The 24,484-nt window shown below is 41.1% G+C and overlaps 1 protein-coding gene across 5 annotated transcripts in view; it reads right to left on the bottom strand.

Moving 5' to 3' along the window:
- The window catches only part of CDH6 (cadherin 6), a 104,930-nt gene that overhangs the window by 45,927 nt on the left and 34,519 nt on the right, over positions 1 to 24,484 (bottom strand). For 3 of the 5 annotated variants that reach the window (XM_040547747.1, XM_040547751.1, XM_040547750.1), the window contains exons 2-3: positions 12,724 to 12,858; positions 7,213 to 7,567 (exon numbers count right to left, since the gene is read on the bottom strand). In XM_040547747.1, coding sequence (XP_040403681.1) covers positions 7,213 to 7,440 — 228 coding nt within the window. In that variant the 5' untranslated portion in view covers positions 7,441 to 7,567; positions 12,724 to 12,858. The remainder of the gene's footprint in view (positions 1 to 7,212; positions 7,568 to 12,723; positions 12,859 to 24,484) is intronic. The other 2 variants (XM_040547749.1, XM_040547748.1) reach the window with 1 other exon arrangement.

Below are 24,484 nucleotides of genomic sequence, written 5' to 3'. Positions count from 1 at the left end.
ATGTCTAATGGTGAAAGAACACTTGATGTTTCACAAAGAGACAAAGAAATAGTGCCAGATAGACAGTATTGCTATACAGAGGTGCCACTCCAGCTGGGCTTTTCTAGAGTCCTGCTCTGTACAACATGGCGTATGGCAGCTGGGGATAGAAGGGCTGCAGTCTTCTTTGGATGATATAACCCCAGAATAAACAACTCTGAAAAGAAAACAGTAGGAATGATAGATCCAGAATAAACATTTGCTGGTAAGTTTTTCCCCTTCTCCTGTAACGTACAGGTTAGCTCTCAGCTCACTCTGTATTTTCTCTACAAAATTTGTTGTTCTTGGTGGTGGTATATGCTTTTTTGGGGGTGAAATTAGAAGAAAAAAAGAGAAAGGATTGATATTTTTCCTTTCTCCCCTCCTTCCAGAGTGTGATTCTTACCTTTCCTTCATCTGCCGCCTCAGACTTTGATGCTAAGTACAAGCTTCACTGAACCCTGAAGTATTTGCAAGTGCATGCGAAGGTTTGTTTCACCCCATTAATGTTGAAAGCAAGCCACGGTCTGCATTAACGCATACGGATCAGCAGTAGCTATTCACATCACAACACATTTTCACTTTGTGTTTTGAAATGCTATGCTGACTGGCCACAGCTCTCAATCTGCTGCTGCCCCACTGTGAACCTCTGTTCACCAGCAAGAGAAACAGCAGCAAAAGCAAGGGGAGTCACAGAGGATAAGAGTTTCATTTAATAAAGAGATTTCTCTAAGCTTTATGGTTTAATTTTTTCAGTGAGCCAACTGTAAATAATGAATGGTGGAATAACAATGGATCTTTGTCTTGAGCCTGAAAAAAGGATTTTTTAGCTGTTGCTGCCCTGCAAATTCCATATTCGTGACATTGCAGCTTTATAGTGAGGACTTTACTCAGCTATATAAACAAATAGGAAAATGGTAATCACAGCTCCAAAGACCAGTGATCTAAGTAACCCCCCAAAATGTGTGAACTTCACCTGCAGTCCGTCCTTGGGGAGAAAGATGAATGTGTTGAGCTATTTTTCTATAGCTAGAAGTCTAAGGGCGCACAGTTCAAGAAAACAGGCAGATTGCTGGCAAGGGGAGGACAGGATGATCTGTGAAAAGATGTGGCCCCAAATGTAAGCACAGGGTCATTAGCATACAGAAAACAAAATTATGCAGTTCAGGACACAAAAAATGAAGAATAAGATTTTTTTGTTTCTTTTCGTTTCTCAAGCCAGAGAAAAATACTGGCTTGAGGGTCCCAGAATTTCCTTGCCTTGGCTTCTCTGGGTAGAATGGGAAGAAGGGGAGGAGGTTATGTACCGTTACATTGTAAGTACCATCGTGTGCCATAAAGGAGGAAATGTGGTATGTTTGAGACAGATGGTTGTAAGGCTCTAATATCGTGCAATGTATTTGGGCATAAGGATGATGCCAAGTAGATTCACAATTATGAGGACCGTAAACATTAAACATGCTTTGTTTCCTCCCTTTCATTTGCTGAATAACATCCTTGCTCATCCCTCCCATTTCTCATTATCTCCTTTCTTAGTCCCCATACGATGGCTTAAAATCTGCAAGCTGTTTCTGGATTCACGTCCTGGGCCTCTAACCTCTCAACTGTCCCTCATTTCAGAGTTATCTCTATTCCACAGGGACTGACAGTATAGAGAACTTCTATCAGCGCCAGTAAATCTTTGAAAGAGGGGTATAAGACAAGTATGTGTGTGTGTGTGTGTGCAATTCAATATAGGAATGAAGGGCAGTTGGGAAAGTCAAGTGGTGGAACATAAAATATGAATGATGGATGAGGAATAAAGGAAGTGCAGATGTGCCACGGCATTTGTTCCACTTTTTACAAGAAAGACACATATTCAGCCTGTTGAAGCAGGAGGCAGGTGGGGGCTAAGAACTCTTGATTTTTTTATTATTATTTTTATTATTATTATTATTATTATTTTTGATCGTGGTTTAGAGAGTTCTGATTTTTAGCATAGGTCATTTAACCTCCCTGTACATCAGTTTCCTCATTTATAAAACGCTGGTGCTAATGCTTCTTTCACCGCAGCGTTTAACATATCATTGCAAGTAACTAATATTGGTACTCGTAAAGGACCCTGTGACTTTCTTGTCAGGAGCAAGGGCAGGAGTTTCATCAGCGGTCCACAAATGCCCTGTGCCCTGCTAAAAGAAAAGTGGCTTTGCAGAGCATGGTGCTGACAGCCATTAGTGCTCCCCAAGGACCCTGGTACCCTCACACAGATGGTGTGCCGGAGGGAGGCTGCATCTGGAAAGGAACAAAGCTTTAGTCCTCCTCCTCCTGCGTGATATGCACAAATTTCACGTGCACATCTGGCTGTGAAAGAACAACGTTGAGGTCTTTCCAGGGACAGGGGTCCAGCACAGAGCCCCATGTGTGCTCTGGGTTGCGCTGCAATCATCAACTCAGCTGATGCAACCTAGAGGTGGACAGTTTTGCTGTGAGCCCCTCCAAGACCAAGGAATTGCTCAGCACCAAGAGGCCATCCAGAGACTGGCTTGTTTCTCCTGGAAGCAGAGCGTAGAATCTAGTCCTAAAGAAATGATATCCTGAACATCAAGAGAAATCTAAAACTGTTTTGAGTAGACTCGCTCAACAGGTAGAAGTCACAAACAGAAGTTTTAATTGTAGGTGTTGTAAAGATAACAAATGGTCACTGCATTTGGAACGGTAAACTGAAGACATCAGGAATATATCACAGCATTAGTTTCAAGGCAGAGCAAGTAAATCCTGTTTGTTTTGTGATTTAGTACGTGACTTAGTCCCACTAACTCAGAGTGGTTTGGAGAGACTCTGCCTTTTGTTTGATTTGATTCTGATGATGCTTGCCTTCAGTCCAGCTGTAGCCAGAAATAAAATCAGGAAAAAGAAAGCAGAATAGTACTGGAAATTATACTGCAATATCCAGTGCATTCCTCCTCCTCAGAAGCAGGATCAATGGTGCCTACGCTGTTCCTGACAGAGGGGAGCCCATCCTTCCCAGCGGTTCTTTTGACACCAAATGAAAGGATTCTGGTTCTGCTGAGAGTGCTGCAGTATCCTTTCTGCTTTGCCAGGGCACATAGTGGCAGGACTTTGACTTTATCTTTCTTGAAAAATGGAGTTGTCAGAAAAGGTTGATTGTTTATGATGGGTGGTACAGGTAGAAACATCAGATAGCTTCCAGGCAAGCATACTGCTTGAATTATATGAACATCAGTAAGACACAGGAAAAATGAAAAGTGTGTCTGGAAGTTTCCTTTTACTGTCAGACAGACAGAGTGTGACAGAACCGCTCCACAGTTGTGCCTGCTGTTATCAGGAAAGCAAGTTGCTTCTTTCTACTGCAGGCTGCTAGAAGCAGTTTCTGGGTTAATTAGTAAGATTTAAGACTTGTTCAGATCTTTCTTTAGTCTAAAAGGAAGAGGCATCCTATCCCTTTATGTAACAATGACTTGTAGGTTTGTGCTTTGATGAGACGACTTGGTGATGGATGCCAGTACATGGATTTTATGCAGCCAGTGGAATAGCTGTGTAAAGACATCAGGTGCATACAAATGGTACCTATACCTCAGAGCCTGCAATTGTAACAGGGCAGATTTTTTTTCACTCTGTTGCCCAGTAATATCTGAAGACCTCTAGGGAACATAGCATATATTTTCATATATAGCTGTGCTACCATTTCATCGCTTACCTGTGATTTAGAGAAACATTCACCCCAGCCCTTTAAAAGTGTACAAAACAACCATTGGTACAAATAGATCTTTGTAGAAACCTAACTCAAGGGTTGCAGATTTTTCTGGGTTGTAGTACTTGGCACTTCTCTACTTTGATGCTCATGTAATCTTTTTTATTTTATTTTGGGATTGAGTCCCTGCCAAGTTCCATAATTCCTGAACCAGAAGAAAAGATATCTTCAGGTTAAAATGTCACCATGCCCATCAATCACACTTCAGTGAATAGCTGTGGCTTACAAGTTATTCAGCAGTGCAATGAATAATTCCAGTCTAGAACTTCTGTACAAGTTCCTTATATTGTCGTGTCTGAGACTAACCAGGACTGGAGGTGTGAATTTCTATTCCTTTTAAAAGGATTTATTTTGTGGATATACGGGAATGAAATTCAGGAATTCAAGCACCGGATGATAAAATGGTGGCCCTGGTGTCAGTGCCACAACATACGATCAACTTGTATTGATAACACCGGCAGTTTCTTGTGTCCAAGGTGACACAGCAGTGTATTTGGGTTGACAGTAAAATACATGTCAAACAAAACTGGGGACCTCTTTGTAACAGTTCACAGTAGCCATGGGTACCAGAAAATGGCTATGTTGTTTCGTATATGCTTAGGCAATTATCTCCTAAAGGATGGAAGCATTTGGGTTCGTTGGATATAGAGTACACAGAGCACTGTAGTGCTCTGGTCCGTGACTCATGATGCTTCAGCATTGCATTCAGTACTGCCCTGAGCTCTACCGCTGTTTGATGTCCTCGGAGATTACCTTTTTTATTATCTCAGACCTGAATGCATTCCTTCCCTTCTCTCCAAAACTATTATGATATAAATGTGGGGTTTGTAGCATAAACAGTTACAGGCTTTTACAACTGTAATTTGGGCAGTTATCGAAATAATGTTGTTGGAATCTTTTACCGCAGACATGTTATATCTCAAATTTTGGTGCAGGTGTTTGAATTAAACAGATGTGAACAATGAACAGAAAAGAAAAAAGCAAAAGCAGCCTAAAAAAATTTCTTTTTCTTGTAGCTTATGTACATCTTTTTTATAATTCTGAAGTTAATTCCAATATCTTCAACCACTGAACACAAAAAACAGAACAGCTAGATATGACTGCTTATACAGTAAGACACGAGTACAATTCCCCTTTATATGAATATATTGCTTCTGTTTTCAAAGACCTTCCTATTCATATTTTCTTATGATATAAGAATAAAAAGACGATAGCCAAATATTCGGACCATTTTCAGTTCATATTTAAAGTTATCATTTTGTCCTCTGAGCTAAAATATGCTTCATAAACATGTTCATTATCCTCATTTGCCCACACCAATCAAGTTTAATTGCTCAGTTAAATTGCCTGGTTACCTCAATTTGGAGACATTCAGCTGTTTCTATCATTTATCCTCACACCAATACTCAACTTTCGCTAATAATAAATGGCTGCTCTTCCATGCCTTTTGGCTAATTGTTCAATTACAAGGGTGTGAGCATTTCTGGCATTTGAAAGACGTGTGAAAGGCCACTTGTGAACAGCCTAGGGACACAGAATCAATGACATTTATACATTATGTCTCATTTCTATGCTTTGTAATAGTAAGTGTATTATATTAAAGTACCAATAGACAGGAGAATAACTTTTTAAAATAACATCCACAGTTTTTTTCTCTCTCAGTGACTCCACTTCAAACTTTCTTGATTTTCTGGTCCAACTAGGCCATTTTTAACTGTCTCGGCAAATTTATCCTGCAGGAATATTTGCTCCCCTATCAGTCCCTCTGAAGTCAATGGATTCTGCTTGAATTCTGCAGTGGAAAGTTTGGGGGACTTCGAACTGAGAAGGTTTAACATCAGGATTTGCAGTGGAAACGATGTGCTGCAGACAGACCCCACTGCCTCAACCCCCACTGGTAATCTGTGGAACAGAAGAGTGCATGAAGGAGTGCTGTCTTCCAGTTTGTGTTTTTTTTTTTTTTTTTCCTTGACTCCATATTTCTTATCTGTTTGGGGTTTTGTTGCTGCTTTTCGTTTGCTGTCTCGTCTTCTGTTTTTATTGTGCTCTCTTTAGGTAACCTTTCTTCCTGACTCCCATCCCCATTTGATTTCCCTTTGTCCTCGCCCTGTTTTGATTCCTCTTTGTAAAGTTTCCTCTCCATCCACCTCTGTCTTTCTACTTCTCCCCTCTTACTCTCTTCTGGCTTTTTTTCCTACCCTCTTATCTTCCCTTCTACTTCTCTCTGAGGACTTTCTGCCTTTGGCTTTTTTCCTGTAGATTGGGCTCAATGGTACTCTTCGTGAATGCTGATTATCCTGGTTGGAGCTCTATGAGTGTTATGCCAGCTGAGTAGCTCTTCATTTGAATCATGCCTTGCAGCCATTTAGTGGGAAAGGAGTGACACATCCAACTTTGAGTGACAGCTGATTGGCAGGCAAGAAAAGCAGCCACCATCTCTCATGGGGATGCTCAGAAGCTTGTAGAGGGAGATAAAATGTCAAACCACTGTGATCTGTAGCCTTTGCTGAGAGGCTCGAAAGATCAAACTAGATCAGACACAATCCTGTTTTAGTTTGGAAAACTAAGCTGTATTGTTTCTACTTTGAATGTCATCATCAATAGCATAATTTCTATATTTTGCAAGAAGAGACTCCTATAGACTATGGCACCTTGGGCAGTGTAGACTCTCTAGATTTACCACGAGTGCAGTTGCTCTACAGTTCACACAAAGGTTGTTACTTACATGGGGGTCTACGGCTCAGGGAGGTGGATATTCTCAGAGTTGGGGTGGTATAAATTTTTATTTTTTTTTGTAGACCCTTTTCTGTCAGCATGCTTTGAGCTTAGTAGTTTTTAGCTGCTTGTTACTGCTTAGTGTATAAGCACAGTGTTCTTCAACTCTTTGTAATAGCATGGCTTGTGGTATGATGGTCATGTCACAGAGCACCACGAAACCTCATCAGAAAATGGCTGCAGTTTTGGTGTGTGCAGTGGGGAATAAGCAATGAAATGGTTGCCTTCTGTTGGGTAGAGTAAATCATCACCAAAGTACTGTGAATCCCAAATATCTTGGACTAGACCCTCTTCAGGTATATATAGTTTGACGCTACAAAGCTAAGGAGCATGAAGGAAAACACATATTAAATTTTAAAGCTAATAACTGGCCTAGACTGTCCTATAATTGAGTTGCGTTATTTCCAGACAAAAAAAAATATTTTAAAAAAACAACAAACAAATAAAAAACAACTCTAAAAGAATTGTGTATGATTGGCCATAGGACTTGCAAGTTAAACTGGGAACTTTCTGTTGTGGATTACAATTTGAAGCTGAAGTGTACTAACCTTTCTGCTGAATTAATGTCCTCTGAAGCTGGGCAGACAGGAATGAGAAGTGCAAGCTGTAGCAGGCTTTGTTCTAACTCTTCTAAGATCAAAACATAGATGTGTCTAAAAGAATCTTACCTTGCCAACATATTGGTAGTCAGTTCCTGTGTATTCCTCCAATAAAAAGAACTGATTCCACATCCAGCTCCTTTTGGAACGACTGAGTTCTCTCCTGCTGTTTCCAGACAATACCAAAACCTTTCCCTTCTCTGGAAAGCCACTAGTCCTTTTGGACAACGAAGTTAAGAAACTTTGGTGGGGCTGACCAGCCCAAAACAGCAGCCAGAAGCAATGGTAAGTTCTCATCACGACAACACGAGAAGATCTAAACAGCAACTTTTTTCTTGTCCTCAAACTAACCTACTTTACTGCACTGAATCCAATCTCATGCCGTCTTCCTTCTTTAAATAGTTTTTGCAGTCTCAAAGGATCCCTGAAAAGAAAAATAATAACATTTTAAGTATTTTCAAAGTTATTTAACTTTCATCATTACAGCAAGCAAGTCCAAAAAGTAGAAGAGTAATAGTGATCATTGAAAAGTAGGGCTATTCCTGATTCAGAACATTGCAGGTGGTCCTTTAAGTAACTGGAGTTAATCTATGTTGAGTTGGAAGAGGTAGTCTTGATGTGTTTTGGTGTTGTTATTGTTGTTGTTGTTGTTTTCTTTTTTTTTTCTTTCCCTCCGTTTACTTCCATTCATGGACTAAGGCAAACAAGGCATTTCCTTTTTTATGGCCTGGAATTCAGGAAATAACTGATTAATTTCTGACCAGCGATCTTGATGGGATTACTTTACTATGTTGAAGAAGGGCTAGCAAGAATGCACACGCTTCTCAGGAAGCATTTTGGTTGCTATAGTTATGGACTGAAAATAACTCCAGAATATTCCCCTAAAATGTAAGGAATGTTGCCTTTAACTTCATTTTAGAAGGGTCAGGTAAACAAGTTAGTGAAATATATGTATGTATTTGTCAATATGTCCCACAAGCTAGACCTGTTTAATACTATGTAGGAGATTAAGTGGACATTTTGGTTTTCTTATTTACCTACTGCCTGAGTTTTATGCTGAGTTCTGAATCTTTAAATACATAGTTATATATGTAAATGTTTTCATTAATTACTTATGAAAAACAGCTAGTTCATCTCTATCTGTGGGCTCTTACTAGCTACTGTTTCCTATTATTAATATTAAATATCTGTGCAGCTACAAAATAAATATGAAAATGATCCCCATCTCAGAAGACCGCATGATTTTCATCATGAAAAAAGCCATCCATACAGTACTACAGCTTGGTGTTGACAGTTCTGTTTTAAAGCAGTTGAAAGCTTTTACTCAGAAAGAAGAAATGATATCAGATAACCAAATGCCTAATGATCAGCTCTGGAACATTTTATAATCTGAAGAAATCAGAATTAGTTGACGGAAACATTCTACAACATATTTTTCATAAACACTTTGTTCAATTTTTTAGTCCAAACAGATCCATACTCTTAAAGAAGGTTCATTTGCTTGATTTTCATTTTATTTTGCACAGATGCTCTTTGGAAACGTTTTTTCAATATCCTGATCAAAAAATATAGATCATTCTGAACCAGCTCAAAATTCAACACAGCAGCTCGCAATGTTTGTAAATAAAATTGTTGAAAAGCAATCTGACTTCATATCAAATCAAAAGAGATTTGTTTTATTTTCTAAGTATTTAATGTGTCGCTATTTGGATCATATTCTACATCAAAGATAGTTTTTAAAGCTATATTTTATGTGTTTATTTTCTTTTTTCTTTTTTTTTTTAAAGGTGTAAATCAGGCAGAATTTAGCCTCTGAGCTACACTGATGGAGTTAAAGCATTTACAATGCCTCGGGTTAGCCACTCTTCTGGTTGTCACTGTTCTTAGTAACAAGTTGTATAAAATAACCTCAAGTCTCTTACGGTTCCTCTTAGTAAATCATTTTCTATAAAGAAATACCACTTAGCTTTTAAATGGATAGTACGTAATGGAACAGGGCTGTTCAGACAATATCATTTTACTGCTTCACAAGGTAAAATAGCGTAAGAAGGTAACTTCTGGTTGGGAAGGAGTCAGTTTTTTAACATTAAGAGGAGGAGTGGAAAAGGCACAATTAATTCTGAAGTGGTGTAGTTTCCTCCGGAGAGCAGAGAAGGCTCCTAGTGAGCTCTCATTAGCACGGGTGAGTCTTCTGTAGGCAGGAACAGCGCTGCCCTGCAGGTCTGGGGGCTCTGAGTGCTGTGAGGCAGATGCCGACCCGTGGCTCTGTAGGCACAACCCCCGTGCAAACATACGTGCACGCACAGAGAGAGCCCTCTAGCAGCACGCCTGGCATGAGGCTCGCATGGAGTGTGGGTGGGAAAGGACAAGGAGATGCGAGTTCTGGCTGCACACACATGGCTTGCTTCTCTAGGGAGGCAGGGTCTGAGGTAGGGAGCACAGCGTACGAGCAAACATATTATTTTGCGATTAGTGAAGACTACGTGGATTGCTGAGGCATGAGGGAATGAAAATCATCACTTGACAGGCTCCCCCGGCGCTCATCTCATTGCCTCCATGGCCAAATCCCTCAGTGGGGCTCTATGCTTCTGCTCCTGTATGTAATGTTTTCTGAGCAGTGTTGCCTAGAGCAGAGTCGCCTGCATAGGATTTGTGCCATCCTTTTAAAGGATCAGTCCTTCAAATGCCAATTGCCAGGAAACAATTATTCCTATGGAGGAATTTTCTGCACTTGAGTCAACTATATTTCACAGCTCTGATGTCATGGGAGAGGTTTTACAGTGGCTCATGCTGAAATATAGCTCACGAGAATGATATCATAGCTGTCAAATACAGTCTTTTATTCTTCTCTGCAGAGATGTGTCCAAAAAGCTGAAATAAGGGCATGATCCCATAATGTTCCTCTTGACTGGGTGGTCTTTGCATAGTGGCTGAGCAGCTAAGCCCTGACAGCCTCTGTGTGAGTGGCAAGAGAGCAGAGACACTTTCACAGACCTCAGCTTAAGTGTGCAGTCAGGGTAAGTACCCACCGAAGTCCAGGGTGTCTTTGCCCTATAGGTGCTGATAACTATTTTATGGGTCATAATGATAAATTCAGTGAGGTGAATAAAAAGGACAGGAGCAATATGCTCCGAGCTGAGCCTTTAGTAAAGAGTGAGCTCCTGTGGCTTTTAAATGACATTTGTGCTTCAGTCCCAATGCCTCATGCTCCAGAGAGGTCTCTGCAACGTAATGGTTGCTCACCTACAATCTCTGTGTTCACTCCTGTCTTTAGTTTGAAAACAAGTCATTGACCAGGGACATTTTTCTTTCTCTAATTGAAGGTGTGCAAATATAATTGATGGGACATTTCCTTTGGTCCAGACCAAGGGACGGGAGTTAAAATTTCTTTGTTTTCTTCACATCATACAAAGACAGGCAGAAAGACAGAAAGAGTACTTCAGACATCTCACTTTCCTCAACCATCAGCTGGTCAGCTGATTGGGGAACGCACTGTGTTAATCAACTGAAATGTCAAGAGTGAAAAACGATTTTCCTGTACAACAATCTCAGACAACTGGCTTAGCTCTGTCAGCTCAAATATATATCAAATATGGGCTTTTTATGGGAGAAGGAGGAATCTGCATACCCAAGCTTAAAAAAAAAATCCCAGTCTAAGTTTAGGTATGATGATTGTTAACATAAAAGCAATGTCACTTGCAGTCAAAGAACTGTCTTTGGTGTGACAAGTCGCAGATTTAAAGTTTATATTCATGCCTCTTTGAAGGATCAAAACCTCAGACAATTGCTTAATCGCTATAAATATCAACTTACTTCAAAATTATTTCCCCTAGGTGATGATTTTCATAGTCAACCTTTCTATTCACCCTTTCCCCTAGTATCTCGTTAATGTAGATGTCTTCATGCCACCGATGTGAGAATTCAGTGCGAATTTACACCCTTCCTGCAAAGTACTTCATTATTGCAAGTATAAATCGGAGGAAATGTGTCCATCAGGGTTCCGCCAATGTATCAGGGAGCACAGTCCTGGAGATGGCTTTCTGGCACAGTGACAGCCATCAGGTGCAGGTTCTTGGCAGGAAGAACCCCAGAGAGGTCCCACCTCCACTCGCAGCACTGTGGGTTGTGCTGCTCTTCCTAGGTGGTGGTTAAATGAACCAGGCTAGCAAGGAGCCTTCCCATCAGAGACACCAGTAAGGAGAGGGAAAACATTGGCTTTTTTATTCCTTTCTCTTCAGCCCCATCGTATTCCCTCCTCAACAGACTCCCAAAGGAATATGACTTGTAAATTGTCCTAGATCCTGGACTTGAGAATTATTTCTTTTCAGATCCCATGAATTCAGTTCTGTTTCTGTATATATATCGATGTCGAACATTATGGGCCACTGATGATTAGATTGCAAATAGTCTCTAAATATGTCAACAATCATCAGTGTCTCTAAAATTTCTGACATAACCTTTATTCAAGAAGAAGTACCATTATAATAGATTTTTTATTTCTTAGTCATCTAAGTATAGTTTCATTGTTTGAGGGTTGGGTACAAAGCTTCACACATTAGGATTAAGGTCCACTACTACATTTGATTTAACATTGATTTTATTCAAGAATTGGTAATTTACTGTTATTCTCACATGAAGAGTGAATAAAGAGGTGAATGTTAATAGTTGACGTGTCATAATAATTGAGGAAACTGAGTATGGGGAATGATACAGATATACCCTGTGAATATTCAACTAACAAGAACAGTTTAACTTTTTTTTTTTTTTTAATTTATTTATTTGAAGAAATAAGCTGCATCTATGCTCATCAAGATTGCTTAGGTTCTTGGGAAAGAAATGCACAAAGGCAGAGAACAGACCCTACTGTTTAATTCTAGCAGTATTACACTGTGAATGCACCTGTGCATGTGCCTCTACTGCCTCAAAATCAAGCCTGTTTTATGGGCAGTGGTGAAAAGGTGCAAACTAGTCCCTGGATTCACCAACGACTGTATCACTTGAAGTGTCTACCACTACCTTCAGAAGAGAAGGAGGGTTCTGCCCTGGAAGCTGTAATTTATGTTTAATTTTATAGAAGATGAAGGATGGGGGAAAGCAGTACAAGAATTTTGATATAATAACTTCTAGATGCTTACCCAGCCAACACCAAGTGAGTTTACCAGGCGGACTGACCCTGCATAAATCCCCAACAGTCCTACAGAGCAAACTGCCAGCTGTGGCTGCCTGACCACAGGTTGCAGCTTCGCAGCTTCCCAGTGCAGGAGGCTCAGCTGCCAGTCCTGTGCTGGGTCCAGGCAGGCAGAGGTGCTCTCCATAATCACCATCTCCTGCAGGGAACGACCTTCCCCTGGCCCTGACATCAGGTGCAAGTGTCTAACCTGTCAGGCCTTCCTGAGAGAGAGGAAGGAACCAACACTTTGTTTTCAAAGCCTGAGGAATGAAGGGTGGGTAAAACATTAATTGGGGGAAGGAGAATGGCTGGATACCGAGTCCTAGATTTGGTGTGTAGGATGTGGTAGTCCACGGTTTGGAACTAGGCATGCTAGGTGAGGATCTGATGGTTATTTGCTTGAATTTTACCTTGCTGCAAAGCCATGCTGAAGAAGCAATATCCCAGTTCCTAAAAGAATTTGAGCAACCCAGAGGAGGCAGGACTTCAAATTGTCATTGGGGCTGTCCTCAAAAACACCAAGTTCTGCTACCCCGCAGGCAAGACTGCAAGAAAAGGATTAAGGCTGTAAGGAAAATCTGCAAAAAAATTACTTTCTCATCATGGGGAGAAAGGTTAAAGTAGCAATAGCTACACAAAGAAAAGAAAGTATTCCAGCTAACCTTGAAAAATAGAGGCTTCCAAAGTTATCATATTCTTTTATTTTCAGTGCCATATTCTTATATTCAAATATATCATATTGATACATTTTCATATATAGGAAAGAATTTCTTGCTGGATATTTCCAGTAATAGCTAAGTTTCATGTACTCAGAAGCTGTAACATTGCAGACTTGTCCATAATTGACTTGGACTTAAAAAGCAGTTGAGTTTGAGCTTACTTTACAATTATGTCTCTCTTATGACCAGTCAGATCTGAAAGTCTCCATCTAATAATTTTCTCAAGTGTGAATTAGCTTTTACTGCTCTGAAATCCAAATGCCCTTTTTCCTTCATTCTCCATGGGGTATTCCTTTGTAAATATCAGTCATAAACAGGAAAAAAAAAAAAGAAGTCATTTTTTCAGAGTAAGGATAGCTGATGAAATTTTAATCTTCTGATGCTCACTTTTTTTTGATATCTTTGTTATATAAACCCATATACCCTAGTGATCATTTCTGTAAATACACCTCTGAAATACCAAACAGAACAGAGCCAGGAGAATTCAAACCAAAAGATTTGTAGTTTTAACCATAGGTTCTTTCTGAAGACATCAAGTACACAATGTAATTGCAGCCAGCAGTGGTTGATTATAGTGTCTTTGAAAACCATTTTTTTTTTCAGTTCTCTCAGCAGGAGAAAAGGTCCAGAACTATAAAAATAACTGAATGCAGCAGAAATGCTAAGATAACTACTACCTCCATCCTGCATTGGGATCTATTAGCATGGCCCTTTTGAACAATGCAACTGCTTTAACCCCAGTGAACCTGAATGCACACAAACACCAGCCTTCACAAAAGCACACACTGACAAAATAGGCAAAGTGAGAGGTATCTCTCTCCCTTTTGTGCCTCAGAGGTAATGGCAATAGATGACTGCATGACTTTTATAAGATTATTCAGTAGCTGGTGAGGGGACTGATGATGTGGTTTATCTGCTTTCAGATAGTTTGATTTTTTCACCTGCCGTTTGAAAAGAGCCTCAGTACTGTCTTGTTTCGGAGATGCCGATGCTAAGTCTCTGTATTCAGAAACAGTGAAATCATATCTTATATCCACTGTGCATAAACAGTCTCAACACACAAGACAGAGGCATATCACAGAAGAGGAAATATTCTTGTTTCCATTGTATGGCTGCATTAAGTGACTAATCTGTGGTCATTCAAGAATATCAAAGTCCTTCAGTTGGGTCAGGGTAATTGCCAATATCAGCACAGACTAGGGATCAATTGACAGAGCAGCCCTGCAGAGAAAGACTTAGGGCTGCTGGTGGATGAAGAATCAGATAAGAGCTGGCAATGTGTGCTTACAGCCCAGGAAGTCAATTGTACCCTGGGCTGCACCAAAAGCAGAGTGGGCAGCAGGGCAAAGGAGGGGATTCTCCCTCTGCTCTGCTCTTGTGAGCCCTGCGCTCAGCTCTGAGGCCCCCAACACAAGAAAGATGTGGACCTGTTGGAGCAGGTCCAGAGAAGGGACAGAAAAATGATCAGAGGGCTGGAGCACCTCTCCTAAAGGCTGAGAGAGCTGGGGCTTTAGTCTGGAGAATAGAAAGCCTCAGGGGTGACCTTCCTGTGGCCTTTCAATATGTAAACTTATACAGAAGATGGAGAAAGACTTTTTAGCAGAGTGTGTACGAAAGGACAAGGAGCAATGGTTTTAAACTGAAAGAGGGAAGATTTAGATATAAATCAGACATTTTAGATATAAGGAAGAAAATATATATGTATAAATTTTTAATTTTTTTTACAGTAAGGGTGGTGAGGCCCTGGCACAGGCTGCCCAGAGAAGCTGTGGATGCCCCATCCCTGGAGGTGCTCAAGGCCAGGCTGGATGGGGCTTTGGGCAACCTGCTCTGGTGGGAGGTGTCTCTGCCCATGGCAGGGGGCTGAAACTGGGTGGTCTTTAAGGTCCCTTCCAACCCAAACCATTTTATGGTTCTACCTGTGGCAGGGCTGGAACCTGGACTCGGCTTTCCTAAGTCACACAGCAGCACTTTAATCACATTGTTATTCTTTTTTCTTCCTGATGGTGTGCCAGTCAAGACATAGTCCCTGTGCTTTAATCACCACGTCCACCTTTGCTGCACATACCAGCAGCATGCTGGCGCATGCTACAGGGTGTGCGGGCAGGTGACATTGCAGCAGGAGCACCTGGAAAAGCATCTGACGTTGCCTGGGTGTGCAGGCAAGAGCAGCAACTCCAGCAACCTTACACAGGTGTCACAGGCTGTTCACCTCTGCAGCCAGCAGCTACATGGAAAGGGTTGATCCTGTCCTTTCTGTGAGCTACTTCTGCGTGACTTTAGCAGGAAGTAGGAACTGGTCTTGCCAAAGGCTTCCAGCTGCATCTGCTTCATGCAGGTGATGTGGGGACAGGCATCCATGGCATTTCATTGTTCCCCTGCAGAGAAAAGCATTCAGCTAAAACTGCATTATATCCTAAAACTGGGGACAGGTATGTGACTAGCAGGTGATACAACAGAATACTGTAAATAATATTAAGCTGGTCCTTGATGGAGGGAAGATAAAAACAGCTAAGAAAACAACTACATTTAGTAGGAAAACAACTTGGTAGCACTTCTACTGCTAGGCGTATCTGACACATGGGTCGTTTATTCCTAATCAACACCTTGATGGCAGAGTAGTAGATGTGCCTGAAGTGATAGCCAAAGTGCTTTCAGCAGTACCAAAAATATCCTTGAAGCCATGAAAATGCTGTAGGAATACCTTATCTCAGTACTTGTTGGAAATCTGCAGTTTTGCCACCCCCTTGTGAAATGTACTGTGGTTTTCATACATGCAATAAGCTATTATTAAACCTACAAAATATTTTTTTTATTTTTTTCTTTTATTATCAGGTTCTTTAAAGCAGGAGTGCCATAAAAGAAAAAGTCACTCCACCTTATGCACCAAAACTTGATGTCTGAAAAGGAACCTAGCCTTCCTACCCAGAGAGGAAGGGTCTCGGGTGACTTGAAGTGCCTAAGTTAAAGCATTTTGTCTCTTCATTGGAAAAGCTATATAGTTTGAATACCTCTTCTGTTTCTTTCCAGACTCAGGTACTTGAAAGTCTCATAGATGGGCTCTTAGAAGGGATCAGTGACTTTTTAGACTTTCTTCTTAAAGAAAATATAGACAGCTATTTTAAACAAGACTCCGTTCTTAGAACAGTATGAGATGCTACCACCCAAAAATCTCTTTTAAGGGAACTATTCAGAATTATTAGACACATTAAAGAAATCTTCGTCAGCTTCTCCCTGAAAATTATCTTTTCCTTAACTAGATGAGATGCCGGGTTTTGCTTTTTCCATCCACCTACCATTTATTAGGCATCTGCCTCCATGCCATCAGAGGCCCCTGATGTCATCTGCAAGCTCCTGTAAATGAGACAGAGCCACATGCAACAGATCCTTTCTGTGCTGATCAGCAATTACTCTAAGCCAAGATGTCGCAAATACTCTCCAAAACCTGGCTTGAGAAAAGAGAAAAAGCTGGGCTTGCAGCTGTTTCAGTGGCATTGCAGTTCTTCTTAAAGCATTGCAGTGTGACAGTGAAGGCAGAGGCTATATTGCCACATGCATAGCCAGGAATAAAAGCAAGCAGGGGGAAGCTTCTTTTTCAGCAGGCACTAGAGTATCTTCCTATCAAAGACTGACTATTTTTGACAGTAGTAATTAGGCAGTTCAATAACTGACACAGATAGAAGAAAATTCTTTGACAGAGTATTTTGGTTGTGCTTTGGGCAGTATATATTGTTGTCAAGTGTGATACTAATTGGTAAAGTCCTAATTTGTTTCCTACAGAGGAAACCCACAGACAGAGATACCAGAATTATTAGAGCAAGTGGTCTAATTGAGGCAAACCAGGTAAGCAGAGTTCACCTGATTCCAATTTAGGCATGTTAGAGGTTATTCACTTCTCATATGTAATGAGTGATTATTATTTCTTTATTTTATTTTTTTTTATTTACAGCCATCTGTAAATTCACATTTCTAGGAAAGCCCCATCCCACATTTGACTGCTGCATTTTATTCTCTTTTAGTGACCCTAATCTCTTCTGCTTGCCTTTTGCAATTCTCCCTTACAGGGACTTTCCTCGCCACCCCCGTTGCCAGCATGCCCCATTTCATCTGTGGCAGAGCAAAGCAGTTATCTTTCTTAAGTAGTTTTCTAGTCACCAGCTGCTGTTTATTTCTTTCTCTCTGCTAGAGGCTTGATGCTCTCTCTAGTTGTCTGTGCTTTTTTGACAGTAACATATGGTAATTCCCACTCTGAACTTAGGAGAAAACAATTGGTAGGTGGGGCATAACGTACTGGACCTGGGAAGGGTAGAAATAGCTAAACTTTAGCTTTATATGTGATCATTAAGGGCTTTCTTATTTCTTGTGGACTTCCACGGCCATTTACCACGGAGAAATGGATGTGGACTGCTACCAATCAGCAATCCTTGTAAGGCTCAGCATATTGCGGGCAAGTGAACTCCATTTATGCAAATACACTCCAACAGGAGCAATTAACAGGAAAATAGAGGAATGCCCATTAAGACTCATTTCATTACAAATGTGCTATTAAAAGAACTGTAGATTAGTAGGTCATGTCTCTTTTTTTGATGAAAGAGTCTCTTATTTCTTTGATCATGACAGTAACAGGCTGCACTAAAAGGCTATGGCTTCTTTAAAAGCCTCTTAACGTTACCCCTATTAACTTCACAGCTTAAGAAGCTGTACCAGAAGGCAGGAGAGCTAATGTAGATCTGCTGGCCTCCCTTCTCACAGCTCTTGATCCTCCCTGGGATCCTATTAAGGAGCTTGGAGATCTTCTCAAGCAAGACTACATGGCTAGGAGTGGAAACACCTGTGGTGAGTCCTGGGTTCTCCTCACAGCTGGCAAAAGAAGCTGTGGCAGTTAGGGGGACTGAGCCTTTTCTGAGTGACTTCAGAGTTACTAGGGTTGAATGATCACTGTTTAATGGGAATGAGGCATGCTTGCTGTTCATCCAGGGTGAATAAATATCATGGTATTACAGCAGGGATTTTCTAGTACTCTGCCCTCTAGGATATTCTTGTTCAAACAAGATGATCTTTATTCATGGTACAGCTCCAAGCTGGAACTATCTGTGCTGTATCTCTAACCTGTATGGGAAATCAGCCCGTGACTTCAGGTGAGGCAAGAAACTTCACTGCGATCCAGCCATGGTGACTCATTACTTAACTGAGGTTTTGTGAACGCTGAGTGATGTTTCTGAAACTCTTGAAGTTCCCTGAATAGGAAACATGCATACTTGCTTTTCAAATCGCTAATCTGAGAGGTGGCTTTCTTCTTTGAAAGGGGCCTTTTAATATGTTTTTGCTAGTAATTTCATGTTTCTTAGAATATGAAAATATATGAAAGAATAACGTTACTTGTGACTGAATAGCTTCTGAAGAATTTCATAATGCCACTTATGTCACTAGTTCTTTGAAAAACCTTAATGAGTTGTTTAATTAGGAATATTGAAGAAATTTGAATCACAAATTTATTTATTTATTTTCTCTCTTTTGGTGCACGCAGCTCAGTGTGCATACACCATTAACATCAAATGTTGTGCAGGTGACTAAGCCCATGCTTCTGTTATTAAGGCATGCTCCTCTGGGTATTGAACTCCATGAGAAAGCTCCTCTCAGTGGTTTATGATCAGATCCCTGTGAGCATGTTGCTTCTTAGGAGTAAAGAAGTCTGGGAAAGATTTCTTGATCTGCCTTAGAACAATGGGTGTTCACAATGTTGTTAAGTTCTTTGCAATTGTAAGTGGAATCTCCTTGGAATAGAAGGCGAATTCATATATATATATATATTTTGGAAGTAGGGTTTGTAATGGAATTACTGAAAACTTCCCCTTGTGTAATGGAGACTTGAATATGGTGTTTTGTTTTTAGATTTGTTCCAGCCAGACTCTTTGCTACTATTTTCAAGGGAAGGGAGTGGGGAGTCATACTGCAACTCTTAATTACGCTGTTAATGCTAAATAATTATGCGATCATATATGCAGCAAACGGGGGGTTAGGAATATCTAAGACAGCTCTGTTCTTATGTTTTAGGCAACCAAAGGAGCTAATCCTAAATATACAAAATGGGCGATACAAGTGGTTGTTCTTGGTCCAGGATTCAGAGGAACATTGCTCTGTACAAGCCACTGAAGGCTGCAAAATTGGCCCTTGTTGCTCAGTGGAGTTTTGATTCTGAATTAATTCCGTGGAGCAGCCAAGATTGATAGCCAAGATCAAAGAAAGAAATGGATAAGCAGTTTGGGAGGAGCAGAATTAAATGAATCTGTTTCCGCATAATGCGTGCTTTCATGCCTGTAAACAGATGTCTCTGTTTAAAAAACAATGAGATACTAATCTGGACAAGAGAGACTGCCTTCTTATTTCTGAAATTCCTTTTCATCTAAAAGGTATTCCCCAAAGCAGTAAATGTTCAGGAAAAGTAATTCCAGTTATAAATGGAAGTTGACCAACTGAGGTGTCAGTGCAGTCTCTGACACTGCTCTGTATCAGAGAGGAGTGAGTCTGCTGTTCTTCCATGACTGCAAAGACTACTCTATACATCTTCAGTTTTGGCTTGAGAAAATACTTAACTTCTCCGATACTTTTAAAGATAGCAGTGTACAGAAATGACCAGCTTTGGTCTTGTTGAAAATGATGAGAATTTCGTGAATTTTGTGTCACCGGAGCTAGGATGTTGCTTTTTTTTTTTCTTTTACATATCTAGTTCTACAATTGCTTTTTTCAATAGCTGCTATTCTAGTTTTTATTGGTAAAATTTCTGTTAGCCTGACTTTAATGACTGAAGCAGAAGATGCTGCAGCTTAAATATTAAATGAAGTGATCAAACGTTTACTGATTGTACCTAGGGACATCCATGCTTTTGCAACAAAATATGCATTTAATTAAATCTCAGACATTCCTAAAAATTGCGCTTATTTGCACCCACGATATGTCCCACACCAAAATCTTAAATATTGCATGCATTGTGACTGTCGCCAACTGAGGCGGCTTCCTTCTGGAGAGATAAAAGCCTCCTTCCTGTCAAGGTCACTTAGCTTTGATCCTGAAGTCCTCCCACTTTCTGCTTTCCTGTTTCCTTCTCACCTCTAATTATGGGCAAACTGATGTAAACTGAAAATTGTCAAATTGCCTTGAAGGCAAACATGAGTGTTTATTCACCTGTCTGAGGTATCCGCATAGTCTCAATTACCAAGGAGTTCAATCACTTAATAATCTTTATTGTATTTATCCTCAGAGTCATTTTGGGAGAACTAAAAAGCTAGGATTTCTGGAAATGGAAACTGAATAGATGTAAAGGTGAGACCTTCAAAGGCATTTAGAAACCTAACTTACTGCAATCAGGTAAATGGAATTTAAGCCTCTTATCATATTATGTTTTAGCACTAATTCAAAACCAGAAGATAATATGGCCACCAAAAAATCTGGGGAATCATTGTCATTTGAACGTGGATAAACTCAAACATGCATATGCATATCTTTCTCATTTCTCTGTAAGATTTCATGCGTTTCTACTCAGGTCTTATATTTTGTTTTTAATGATCTTTTCTTAATGATCTTTTCTTATATAAGCTGCAAGACGTTTACTGTTTTATATTTTTCACCTCCTGGATGAATATAGTTTCAAAACAAAATGAGAATTACACCAGCAGTTTATTAACACCATCTACTTATTATCTGTAAAATTGATTGTTTTGTAATGAAATGTTGTCTTTTCAGTTATATAAGCAATCCCTAGTCTATCTCTTCTAAACCAGAAATTAGGTTCTCTCTGCTATTTAAAGCCCTTGCAATGTAGCAACAATGCAGGGTTACGTACATGCAGGTAATACGGGGGAAGATTACCCTGGAGTTATCTGCCTCTGCTCCCTCCCCATAATCTCTAACCAGTACCCCTTTCTTCTGATTTACTGCAGGTTATTTTGCACTGCAGGTTGTAAGAGAACTTATTTTCAAACATGGGCACTTATAAAGCAGCAGGGATTATCCAAGATTCAGGCTGTCTATGAAAAAATATGGTAGTTCATTAAATGGGCAATCTGAGATTTATGATTTTAGATTTTCATTCCTTTCTGTTTATAAATGCCTGATGATTGTCAAAAATTAGGAGACATTTCTTCTCAGAGAGAGTGGTCAGGCATTGGAATGTGTTGCCCAGGGAGGTGGTGGAGTCACTGTCCCTGGGGTTGTTCAAGGAAAGGTTGGACGTGGTGCTTAGGGACATGGTTTAGTGGGTGACATTGGTAGTAGGGGGATGGTTGGACCAGATGATCTTGGAGGTCTTTTCCAACCTTAATGAATCTGAGAGTGTGATATATTGTCATTTAGTATCGTACCCCAAATGTTGAGCGTGTGTGTGTGTGTATAAATATATTTATGCCTGTATCTGTGTGCTGTATACTACTTATACTACTAAAGGCTATAGTAATGCTACTGTTAACAGTGGGAATTGAACTTTGATTTCAGTGCTGAAAGACTAACGCGGTTCTGGCATGTTAGTGTCCAGGATAGGATGGAGGCTTAAAACTATAAGCTGCTGTTGCTTGAAATCAAAGCATGGCTTTGTCAGAAGCGAACAGAGCTGAGCAACTTCAGCTTGAAAGAAAACCTCAGGTGTTTTGGGGAATAAAATCTAACACTTTTTGATGGCAGTTAATTTGACTGTAACTGGAAAAAGATGGGGTAAGCAGAGTTCTACTGACAGAAGTGTTTATGGCACAGGTAATTGGTACATATGCTTGTTTGGAGGAGAGCGCGTATGCACCAGCAGTGCCCGTGTGAACACAGCTCCTGCAGCCCGGTGTCTTAGGAAATGTGATGCTGCCCTTGTTAGCCACAAACTGCAAATTTTATTCTACCTTCACACAGGCTGCTTCAGGCCTTGTCTGGTCTGAAGCTTGTTTTAGCTGAACCAGCAATTGCCCAACGGGTGACTAATGTCTTATTTAGTTCTTGTGTTACCTTAACTCCGTGAAATTGCATGGTTTTAACCTAAAGAAATTGCGGCTGAAGTCATGGACCTATTAAAAACGTGTCTGAAAACCCCAAGCAGACCTCAGACCGAGGAGGAAGAAACTGGCCCCCAAGGGCATCCTCCTCCTAGTGGGGAACCTGGGACGTCATAACTCGCTGTGACTGCCCAGAAGAAAGCTGAGCATAATGGGACAGAAAGGGGGAGGTACCAGGGAGTCACTGACTAACAAACTGAATTGTATTATTAATGGGAATTAGCAAAAAATAGATAACATGGACAGAAAGTGTTAGTATCAACGTAACTGGATGATGAATAGCTGTTTGTTTCATTTTGATTTTACTGCTGAAACGTTAATTAGGCTAACAATGAATGCTAATTGTTGGCTCCACATACGAGGTGTGTTCCCTTGTGCCCATGAGATTTTGACTGTAGCACTCTTTGTCAGATGGGCAACTTTTGTGCAGCAGAAGTGTGGAAAAAGGGAAACTAATGAGAAGTAGCAGCACAGAGAAAGAAAAGGAGTGGCAGTAGAGAGGTTCCTCGCTTGGCAGCGCCTCAGAGCTGGGATACAGCTGGTTATCCAGCTGCGAGCCTGGGACACAGCCAGGCAAGGAAGGCTCAGGGCACAGGTGCTCCTTTTCTTCACGTCTGCATTAAGCCTGTGTCAGTGGCTCTCAGACATGCCGACAGCCCAGGGGTCAGGTATTTTATGAGGCTCCAGCCCACCGAGCACGTGCAGCAGGTGTCCCTCCCCGTGCTGTCTGTGGGGAGCTGCACCCAAGGCTGGGCAGTGTGCAGTCACGAAGGCTGCCATCAATGCTCACAGCATCGATTTATTTATTCTTTTCCTCTTGAAGCAGTTTCCCCCTCTTCTCAGCAGTTTCACGCAACTGGCACGAGCTCTGTGACAGAACCGACAGCGTCAAGTTATTAGTTGAGGCTCACTGAAAGTCGGTGCCACCTCTCTGAGGTGCGACCTGTAATTTAGAGGCCTGAGGGAAGTGTGGATGAGGCTGACTTTAAGCAGCCTTACTTTCTGGCATTTTGGAGGCCTGAAGTAGTCCTGCATGGTCCTGAGGGAGCTCCGTAGTCCCTGCAGCTGCCTGTGCTCTGCTGCTCAGTCTCCACCTCCCAAAATGTCTGTAGCACTGCATCTAGGTGCTGCAGTCCGAGCCATCCTGGTCGTGCTGACACATACGTGGGCAGAGTCGCTGAGGTTCAGTTCCCGTGCAAATGATGAAAATGGGGGGAGAACGTCCTTCCTGGCTGTGTCTGGGGCTTTTAAAGCTCCCTTAACACTGCCTTAAACAGACCCTTGAGCAAACACGGGGAACCTGGGAGAGTGATGAATGACTCCCTGTTTGTGCCCAATTGCAGTGCGCGATGTGATGCGTGAGTTGGTTTTCTCAGTCTTGAGAGGGGAAAAAAAAAATCAAAACAGCCCTCCAGACCGCATATACCTCACTGCTGTTGAAAGCTGAAGACAGAAAGGAAGCACAGAGCGTGGCATTTCAGTGGTGTCATGCACCCATTGAGCTGACATGTGGGGAAGGGGCTGGGATAGGGTCCTGCCAGGCCTCCCAGATAAAGCACCTGAGCCACGCATCCTGAATAAGCATATAAAGGAAAATGAGCTGTCTCCAAGGAAAAATGATAATGTCTGTCCTTCCCTCGCCATTCTTTCTCAAAGAGGGGAGTAAAATATATCACCCCTGCCTCAACTCTGCATATTGAGTTAAGCCTAACATTTGGATTTATTAATAGCACAACTTCCCTCCTCCATTCCCCCAGGACAAGAATTCAATCTTTTTCAAGGAGGTGCACTTTTATGCATACTTATGGGCAGGCAAGGTTCACAGAGGGTGACTTCCTACAGGAAATGTGTGTCTTCTTAATGTCAATTTGTATCTGCATTTGCTGGAGGACCCTGTAGTAATCTGGATGAGTACTTGCAGTAAATTGAGAACAAAATATGATGTCCTAGAAAGTATAGGCTAGCTTGAAACATGAGGGAAAAAGAATCCCTGTCCCTGTTAAAATTAGCAAAGTCGTTACAAAATGGAGAGATTTCCCTTTGTATTCTGAAGTAATTTAGAAGTGATTTTTTTTTTTTATTACAGCTGTTTGGTGAGTGGGATTGGAGAGAGACAGATAACTGATGAATGTGCTTTTCTCTGACATGGGGGGATGTAAGCACAGCTTGCGGCTGGGGGAGAAGGGAAGATTAATTGTCAGTTGGTCTATTGTGCGAAGCTTTGACAAAAACTTCTGCAGGTTTGCATCTACACTTCTGAAATCTCTTTTTCTTTCCTTGGATACATGTGAAAGTAATGCTCGCAGTTCTGGTTGTGGCAGGAAGGATATTGAAACGCGAAACTGCAGGAAGAAAATCAGAAGTAGAATGGGTCACTGTCTGACTGCTGAATGTTTCACAGCCTGGGAGGGGTAGGAAGGGAG

This window comes from Cygnus olor, chromosome 2 (genome assembly GCF_009769625.2).
Source record: "Cygnus olor isolate bCygOlo1 chromosome 2, bCygOlo1.pri.v2, whole genome shotgun sequence".
Taxonomy (NCBI): Eukaryota; Metazoa; Chordata; class Aves; order Anseriformes; family Anatidae; genus Cygnus; species Cygnus olor.
Note: the sequence above shows the minus strand (reverse complement) of the source record. Positions and strands in the feature narration are given on the sequence as shown.